Below are 10218 nucleotides of genomic sequence, written 5' to 3'. Positions count from 1 at the left end.
AGTTTGTGTGTGTATATATTTATATTTGATTTGGAAGATTACAGTAAGATTAGTAAATGACTGTAAACCACATGTGGTGGTATTGGATGACCATAGGGAACGTACAGGTAAAGTGAGGATTGTAGGATTTTTGTGTGCTGTTTTTTGTTTTTGTTTTTGTGGGTGTGTTATTGTTGTCCGTGCCATGTGGTTCTTACACTCCTACGCTGGTGTTCTCCTGGACAGCCACCCTCAAACACACTTGATTGAAATGAATGTCTCGATTTGACCTCTCGATTAACCTTAGATGCTCCACACACACATAGATGTAGAGGTTGCAGACATTCATTTGTGTTAGAGTTGTTTTTATGTCACAAATGTTTTTTTTAAATATATATATATATATATATATATATATATATATATATATATATATATATATATATATATATCTCAATAGGTACTAACTGTACTCATGGCATACACAAACGCACACTACAGAAGCAGAGCAATTACATTTTTACTTGTACCTCTCCATTATCAATGACACCAATTTACTGTACCATTATTTTAAAAAAGAAATTATTAAGAACCATAACAAATAATCAGCAAATCTGCATTGAGCTTTCTACACCCATGTAAATTCAGTTCAGTAAACCTAACTATTCGATCCAGTTACAATGACCTTCCAGTCAAGGCCTAACTGCCTGATTGAGGTTTAGTTAACCAAATTAATTGACACAAACTGAACTGAACTGAACAAGACAGCCATGTTTAGCCTGAGGGCTTGGCGTTGTATGTCCAGGTGGGATCAGCACTGCGTGCGCGATCTGCAGCAATGTTTTATTGGTCACTGTTATTGCAGCCCCAAGATCAAATAGAGGTCGGGGAGGACGGCTTTAGACAATGGGATGGTAAGAGTGGCTTTCGGCTGTAGGAAAAATAAACGACAGTAATGTATTACTCATCTTTCCATGACCATATTTGTTTACCCTTTTTCTGTAACATGAACCTAAAACCTAAAATTTCTTTGTAATGGATACTATTAGACTGTTTGTAAATGTTATAACATCTTAATATTAACCATTTAACCTCTCTATAAAGAAAGAACAAGTTATAAGTATACAGGAGGCAAAAAAACAAGTTATATTTTGTAGAGCCATTATCATGGTTTGTGAGATGTGCTGTCTGTTTGTCTGTCGCCCCTGTGCAGTGATCACAGCCCTGGACATGGAGGCCATGGTGAACACTGTAAAAGGCTGGCTTGAGAACCCAGTGAAGTTTGCTCGCTCTCATGGCGTGACCCTGTCGCCCTTAACCGACGGGTCTGATCATGAGAGAAAGCTCCACATACTCATTGTGGAGGGCTTTCTGCTCTATAATTACAAGTGGGTTTGCATTTCTTTGGCATTTTAGGAGACTTTAGTCGACTTGGTTTGTTATCTGCTTTTTCAGCTTTGAACTTTGCTTTGCAGACCTCTGATTGAAATCTTTGACAAGAGCTACTATGTGACCATTCCATACGAGGAGTGCAAGAGAAGAAGAAGGTAGGACTCGTAACACGATAGATCAGCCACAATGAGAAGTTTGGATTAAGAATTTGCCTATTCATTGTTGAGTTGTTGGTTGTTTCTCCACAAAGCACAAGAACATACACAGTTCCTGACCCTCCCGGTCTGTTTGACGGTCACGTGTGGCCCATGTACTTGAAACACAGGAAAGAGATGGAGAGCAACTGCATAGCGATCCGTAAGTGATTAATCAATCAGTGGATATAAAGAGACCTCATAAGTCATGTAGTTAACATTCATGGTTTTTATAATTCTCGTGCGTACAGAATGTCTGGATGGCACAAAATCGAAGGACGATCTCTACAACCAGGTATACAAGGACCTCCAGAACACCCTACTGAATAAGTTATAGGTGAAGCTCTGATTCTTGATTCATGCTTGTTCGTTTTATTATTCGATTCAATTTTATTTCATTCCATTCTTAACCACCATTTCTTTTTCTGTTTTCTTTTTCAGCACAGCCAAACCACCTGGAGTTGCTTGTGTACAGAACTGTAAATAGGAAAAAATGAGTGAAAAATCAGTTCTACATTGGAATATGAACGTTGTAAATATTATAATGGAAAATTGACTTGTTTTAGACGTGCCAACAATTTTGTATTGCTCTATTGTATGTAGCTTTTCTTTTATATAAAAATCATCTATGGCTGCTGGAATATAAATGAATGGCTGTATAGCATGGGTAGCTGTTGACTTTAAACATAAATTGTGAACAAAAAAAACACATTCACAATGAAAAATAGACATTGGATTTACTTGTTGTGGTTGTTTTTTATTCTTTGTGTTTGAAGCATCACAAAAGGGATCACAAATGCACACAGTATATACATACGATGTAGTGAGTCATTTTTAACCATATCTTGTAAATGTCATAGCTTAAAGAGGTTATTATGACTGATTACAGCTTTAAAAATAGTGAGACATATGAAAGGTATGTCGTTACATGAGCAAGGAATGTAAATCTGCAAGTTTAAATGTTAATGTGACTATATGAACACTTATAAATGATGCTACACACAGATTGAAACAAATCTCATTTGTTTTGGTACAAAATCTCTTTCCTATACTATGCACAGTGCCTTTCTCAAGGACACGTGCTCAGACATAAAAAGCCAGCTGATAAGTCTTATCTTGTGCATGGTAATAAGAGCTGAAGTGTCTACTTCAGGGCAATTGGGAGGAGGGTGGCACAGAGGCAGGTTATATTTAGGAATGGGTTCTTGTAATATTTCTGCCCTCACCCTCACAGACACACACACACCCACCACCATCACCTGCCACCAGCACCATCGCCCCATTTTCCCTGATCGAGGTGTCATCCTTCACTCACGAGATCTGCCTGGGTGAAAGGTGAGAAGCAGACTGGCATTCTCGCCAACACCACAGACGGCGAGAGGGGAAAAAAGGTTCACTGATAGTTCAGCTCTAGATCAAGTTATCCCCAATTTTGGTCTGAATGGATTCAAGTGGGAGGAGAAGGTCAGGTTTATCGTCATGAGCGTTTTAATGCCAAATTATATAATGAGAATCAGGTAAAACACTTTACCTTGTAGAGTCATGTAGGAGGCTTATATAGGTCATTGAGAGTCAAATCCATCCCTGTCAATGTTCCTTTATATATATATATATGTATATATATATATATATGTATATATATATATATATATATGTATACACACACACGCACACACACACACACACACACACACACACACACACACACATATATATATATATATATATATATATATATATATATATATATATATATATATATATAATACTGTGGAAAAGCCCTTCCCCTTTTTTAAACAATAACCAAAACAGAAGTTAAACAGGAAACAATAATAAGCCCCAACCATTAACAATAGAGTTACAACTAGTCACAGTTTACTGCATACATTTGACAGTAAGAGCCAAAGACGGCATGATGTTTTCTCCTAGGATTTCCTGATACTTCAATGAATCCATCTTGCCTTCCACACACTGCAGGTTTCCAGTGCCAGAGGATGCAGAGCAGCCCCAGAGCATCACCGATCCACCACCATGCTAGACTGTGGACAGAGTGTTCTTTCTTCATTCTTCTTCCTCCAGACATACCGCTGATCCATTGTGCCAAAAAGTTCCAGTTCATTTCATCGCTCCACAGAACAGAATCCCAAAACTTCTGTGGTTTATTTATATGATTTTGAGACTTTTCTTGTGCTTTTGAGTCAGTAATGGCGTACGTCTTGGAGTTCTGGCATGGAAACCTTCTGCGTTTAGTACACGTCTTACTGTGCTCACTGAAACCTCAGTGTCTGTTGCCACCAAGTCTTTCTGCAGGTCTTTTGCAGTCACTCAAGGGTTTTTCACAACCTGCCTTCTCAGAAATCTGGTTGTAGCCCTGTCCAGGTATTTCATGCATTTTTGCCCCTAGCCAGTTCAGGTATTTCATGTGTTCCAGCTCAAGCACACCTGGTGCAACTATTGAAGCCGTTGATTAGTTACATCAGGTGTGCTTGAGACAGCACGTGTTTTGCATATTTGTGCTGTTGTGAGGGATTCTATTCAGGGGGTGAATAATTTTGAAACTGGAGAAATCATTATAAGTTGCATTTTCAGTTGAATTTGGAGAAACCACTTGAAGCATTCGTTGTGGTGAATTATTTCAATTGCTTGTGTTGGATTTGTCATTGCAAACAGCTGAAAGTCTGTAAATTTTGACAATAAACCTGATTTGCAATGCGGGTTGAATAATTTTGATTGCAACTGTATATCTAAATTCACAAATTACATTATGTCTACGAGCCAGGCATGTTCAGATGGGATTATGTGATTTCCGATGTACAAGTATTTGCCTATAACCTACAAGAGACGCAAAGCTTATGGCATTTAGTTTTGTTTTTTTTGCTTGGCAGATAGAGGTAGTCTGGCGGGACACCGAAGATAGCTACATGGGGACAGGGCTGTAAGTCAATGTCATACCCTTACTGTCCAAATTGTAGACTTCCAACTGTTCATACTTCAAAAATGAAAAGCTACAGAGAAACATTTTGTATGTCATTAAAGTAAGTAACATATTAAATAATAGAGTAATAGTGTATGGAGAAGACAAAGTCTCCATAGGAACTGTGTGTTAAGTTCTCCAAGATACAGGAAAAACATACCAGCTAATTTCCTTATAGAATCTCATGACAAAGAACTGATGCCGACTGCTGATTTAACCCCTTAAACTTTAAACATAATTATTATTCAGTTATTTAAAATAATTATTAAGTACTGTGAAGTATTCAGTACCTTCACTGAACTAGTTACTGAAGCCTGGACCTACTAATGGGTCCTGTGAGTTTAAGGGGTCAATATGAAGTAATTACAAGCCTACAAATTTCTCTGTGCTTTATCAAGATAACTCAGTATGCATTGTGTTAATTTATTGTGCATGATAACCGATTAGGCTCTGATTCAGCCACTCAGGACCTGCTGCATGAGAGATTTCTGAGCTGAAGGTTAATCCCAAGCCTTCATAACTGGAATAGCTGGATAAGAGCAGCAGTTGTGTGTATATGTGTCACTGTGAACATTTCACACATTTGTCACATGACTTCTTGTCACATGTTCTTCCTACAGCTTTGTTAGCTTAAAAGTAGTACTGGAGTATTAGCAGAGGTCATTTTGAGAAAGTTTTGTGTCCAAATGAATTTCAGTAAGCAAGCCTAGCAGCTTATACTCTTTTATAAACTTCCTCAGGAATTCTTTACAATTAACTAACATTATTACTTGTTAGTTACATAAACTCTAAACTTCAACATTAATAAATTGTCATTGTTAACGATTGGATGAATGCATTTTTGTTTAAATGATAAGCAAATACAATTACATTAACACCATCTTAAGAGCACATTAATTTCCATTGAATAAATTAAAGGATATTTAAGCAAATATTGATAATCAAACTCAGGTGTAAATGTTGGAACAGCATTTAGATTCGGAGATGCATTCTACAAATATCCACACATTGGGACATCTTAGTCTTTGTGGATTTATTTCAAATCATAAATTGAACTAAGTATTGGTTAATTCATTATTATTCATTATTTGGTCCATTTCTTTATAAAAGAACCCTTAATACAAGTGTTATTTACTTTGTTAATTTTACTTATGGTGCATTATTGCTAAAGCTTATGTATTGTTAATGCTAATGAATGCTGTACAGTCTGTTAAGGGCTCTTCAGTTGTCCCTCAGGGGGAGCCCTTAATGGTTCCATGTTGTGTTTCCTTATCGAATAGGGTTCCACACTAGAACTCTTTTAGAAATGTAAAAAAAAAAAAAAAAAAAAATGCTTAACTATTCAAAGAACCACTGAATATCCCTTTTTCTAAGAGTGTAAATAATATTAGCTAGGAGAGTCTTAATATGAAGTGTTACCACTAATATGAAGAGCATACATGACTATAGATTGAACCTTCTATAATGATTAATACATCTAAAATGACCTAAAAACACCTGGATACATTAAACTGAAGAAGCTGTTTTAGTTGATATGATTTTTTTTATTATTACATTCTAAGACTTTCTCTTGTGCTTGACTTTTTTTTTATCATTCTTTAGCTCTTCCTACGCAGCATGAGTACTGACATTCAAGGTTGCTCACCTAGAGGATATGTGATGTGTACATATGGTAGAGTATATTTGCATATGGATAGTAGTTGGATTTCTTGTAGCTTGCTGCTTGTGTTCTTACCCTAAATAGCGAACTAAGCACTTGGGGTGGACTTTATAAAATTTGATTTAGGGCACTTCCTTGACATTATATTTATGACATAAGCTGGCACAGCCACGTGTCCATATCTTAAAGAGGACTGGCCGCAGTAAAAATCTTACAATCTTTGATATGTTAGGCATGCGCTAACATTTGATTCTTGTGACAGCTGTGCCAACACGGTATATCAAATTCATCGTCAGTCATAGGATATTCTGCTGCCGGGTTATTTTAGAAAGTAGCCTATTAGTCGGTTGCTTAAGTGTATAACTTGGTAATCAGTTGAAGGGATGCATATGTTAATCGTATGAGGGGAAGTGATGGCTAATAATTAAAAGCTTGTGTGATCAAATCTTGGCACTGCTAAACTGCCACTGTTGGGCCAGTAATCTTTATTAAACAGCTGCTCTGCTCAATTGCAAATCTCTTTGGATAAAAACATCTACCAAATGAATAAATGTGAATACACTTGCATGTGCTATAATATATTATTTTACTTAAACCTAAGCTAAACAGTGAACTTATTAGACTTTTTTTTTTTAAACAGTCGAGTGACAAATCAAGAGACTTTTTGAGCAATTGTTGAGTGACTGTCTGGCACTTGATACAGCTGTCTAGCTCACTTAACAGCTGCTGATTATATGAGTTGAGAAAGCAGGTTCAGCTGACTCACCACCGGTGTTTTAAAGCCTGACTGGTTTGCTCTAGTGGGAGCCATTATTCCCAATGACCAATCACTGATCAGCGTTGTTCCCAATGACCAATCACTGATCAACCATATGTGTCCCACCCATGCACTTCTTTGTTTTTCCATTTTAAACTCTCTTCTTGGCGATATTTAATAACAGCAACTTATTCCATCCATGATGTTTCCTTTGTGTCTATTACTACCAGTGCTTTTGCATTTTAGAAATGATAGTATTTTGAAAATGTATTTTGTAAATAGTTCTTTAGTGGTACCACGACCAAAGAATTCTTCTTTCTATAAGAAGTAAGTTATAATATACTCGTATTATATTGCAATTTGATAAAACTCAGATTCTCTTCTAAGTGCATTCAGAAAGTCTTCCTTCTTCATGTAACACGTTTTAATATGCAAACGATCGTGACAAATTAGCATATGATGTCATTTGGCAACGTGAAATTAGCATCTTCTAGAGACTTTTTGAGCATGCGTGATCTATTTTTCCCCTGAAAAAAGTTGGCAACATTGGCTCAAATGCCCAGAAATGGTTAATCCCACAGTAATCCACTGAGTGCGTGCTTATGAAATTCCAGTATCCCAACATGAGCTCGCAGATTAGCGCCAAAGCGTCATTTGGACATTTTCTCACCTGCCGTAACTCCATATGATCAGCCCACAGGTCGCTATGATTTAGCTGGGAACTCCTTGTTTCTTTACGCGGCTTCGGGCGTACAGAAAAAATAAGGCAAGCATATTCCTTTTGGGGGATATCTTAACACCATCTTCGTTTTAATCTCACATGAAGCAAAGATGTGTCGCTCTGGATAACCTGGGTTCATGAAACGAAATAATTTCAAAAGTGTAGAAACATTAGCTTGATGTCGGGAGCATAAGGGGATTTTCTTTTCAACATTTTATTTATTTAACAACACAAAATGTTATTGACCAGGAGCTTCAAGACATTTTGACAAGACATTTTTATTTCCAATATTTGCATATATTTGATTTCCAGTAACTTTTCTACTACAACTGACAGCGTCCAAACGTTTGCTTGTGATTGGATTTTACTCTTACTTTTTGTCCACTTTTAGATACACAAGTAAACACTCAATGTAATATTTTATACTTACTGTAGCCTACATTGTATCTTAGTATCCTGTTGGAGGGAAGTGTCTTGAGCCAAACGGTTCTTCCGGATCCGCACTTCTTATATGTTGTAAAGGGAGACAGAGGAGGCGGTCCTCAGCTTGCGAGTTAGGCTAATTATAGATGTCAGATGCTTGCTGTGCTTTTGCCTTATTTGGCTGGGAACTATAGGCCACCCAGGACAGGTGGAATTACCCAGCATAATATAGCATAGGGGGAAAAAATCAAATATATCCTATGTGTAAAGATATACGCTAAAATTGTAAAGAACATGCAGTACACAAACAACACAGATTTACTTTACTTGCCTACTTGTTTTTAGTTTATTTGTTTGTTTATAACGCCTATTGTCCAGTTACTTTCCAATGTCTGTCATCAGAATTTTAATTACACTCGTATCAGGCTACTAGAGGCAATTCTAGGAAGAGAAGGTATGAGAGCACAGGACGTGTTACGAATTTATGCAATATTTATCGCCAATTATTATTTATTCACTATTATTTGTAGTAACTCTGTTCAGGATATCAGTAGCCCTATATCATGGGAAGTTCAATATGTTGGTCGTTATAGGCTTATACCAATTTATCACAGTGATATTCAAGTCACATGTGAATAATCACACGATTCACATGTTTTTTTTTTTAGACACTTAGATGTGTGGATGTGATCAGACTTTGTTCACGTGATGTCTGTGAGTTCACAGGTGCAATTTCATGGCGTGTTGACTTTCACGTGATCACATATTATTCACACAATCACAGGTGAAAATCCTGTATGGGGTTAGAATTGTTTCATTTTTCCAAAAAAAATTTATTGTGATCCACAAATAAATGTAGCGAGATTCACAAAAATTAAACAAATTCACAAATAAATAGAATGAGATTTGCGAATAATTTTTTTTTACAGATATGTTTTTATGTCACAAACACAACTCTGCCTGGCATTCATTTGTGGATTGCTGCACGCATTTGTGAATTTTGAAACATTTCTAGTCAAGAGTGTACACAAACCCACAAATAGTTTGACTCCGCCCATCGTCTACGTAAGCCAATCGGATAAAGGCCACATTGCACTGACCAATCGTAGCATGTTCTCACTCCAACCAATCACGTGACATAAAAACATATTTGTAAAAAAAAATTGTTTGCAAATCTCAATTTATTTATTTGTGCATTTAATTAATTTTTGTGAGACTCCTAACATATATTTGTGGATTTCATTCTATTTATTTGTGAATTTGTTTGTTTTAAATTTCTCGCTACATTTATTTGTGGATCATAATTGATTTATTTGGAAATATGAAACAATTCAAACCCTATAATCCTGTGCTCATATTGGTAATATAATACAACATCATGCTGGATTTAAATATCCCAATAGTTTTGTACTTTTGTCTTCCGACACGTCAAATTTTTAGAAATATTGCCGAATAAGAGGTCTGGTATAATGTTACTCTCCTTCCTTTGTTCACACCAGTTATCTGGAACTTCTCATGTTCAAGCCATTCGCTTAGATTTGTTCAGATTGTATTGATATTGTATTAGTTACAAGCTATAATGCAAGAGCAGGCGTTGTTTCTCTTCAATAACTGAACGTGTAGCGCCACCTTGTGGGCGGCTGATGAGGATTCAGTTAGTTTTTTTTACTTAAATCACATGTACTTTACCCTGGTCCTGGAATACCTCATGTCGTGCACATTTTAGTGTTTCCCTGCTCTAACACACCCACTTCACTTCAAAAAGAGCTGTTAATTAGATGATTAGTTAAATCAGGAGCTGGGAAAACACTCAAATATGCAGGACAGGTTTTTTTCAGGACCAGGGTTTGGAAATTTAGAGGTAGTCGTGTGTGTGCTTTGTGGAGTATGTCCACATGGGTGACACAGGTGGAAGCTACCACGTTTAAAATAAAAGAGAAATGTCAATTTACATCATCACTGTATGTATTTTACACAAGTTCCTAGAATATTAGGAACCATACAGCAACTATGAATTCTATATAGTTAGATTTTGCATCATACTGGTAGCCCTCATAATAATCACCCAAGTTTCTCTTCGCCTTTCCTCTTAGTCTCTCAGAGCCATACATCCTCCTT

General features: G+C 36.6%; 1 protein-coding gene across 2 annotated transcripts in view; it reads left to right on the top strand.

Moving 5' to 3' along the window:
* Window positions 1-2305, top strand: part of nmrk2 (nicotinamide riboside kinase 2) — a 2818-nt gene extending 513 nt beyond the window's left edge. The window contains exons 3-8 of one of the 2 annotated variants that reach the window (XM_053652112.1): window positions 845-893; window positions 1193-1367; window positions 1455-1526; window positions 1622-1728; window positions 1817-1902; window positions 2007-2305. In XM_053652112.1, the coding sequence (XP_053508087.1) occupies window positions 845-893; window positions 1193-1367; window positions 1455-1526; window positions 1622-1728; window positions 1817-1902 (489 nt within the window). In that variant the 3' untranslated portion in view covers window positions 2007-2305. The remainder of the gene's footprint in view (window positions 1-844; window positions 894-1192; window positions 1368-1454; window positions 1527-1621; window positions 1729-1816; window positions 1903-2006) is intronic. The other variant, XM_053652113.1, reaches the window with a different exon arrangement.
* The last annotated feature ends 7913 nt before the right edge of the window (window positions 2306-10218 follow it).

The sequence above is a fragment of the Ictalurus furcatus genome, chromosome 20, assembly GCF_023375685.1.
Source record: "Ictalurus furcatus strain D&B chromosome 20, Billie_1.0, whole genome shotgun sequence".
Lineage (NCBI taxonomy): Eukaryota > Metazoa > Chordata > Actinopteri > Siluriformes > Ictaluridae > Ictalurus > Ictalurus furcatus.
Note: the sequence above shows the minus strand (reverse complement) of the source record. Positions and strands in the feature narration are given on the sequence as shown.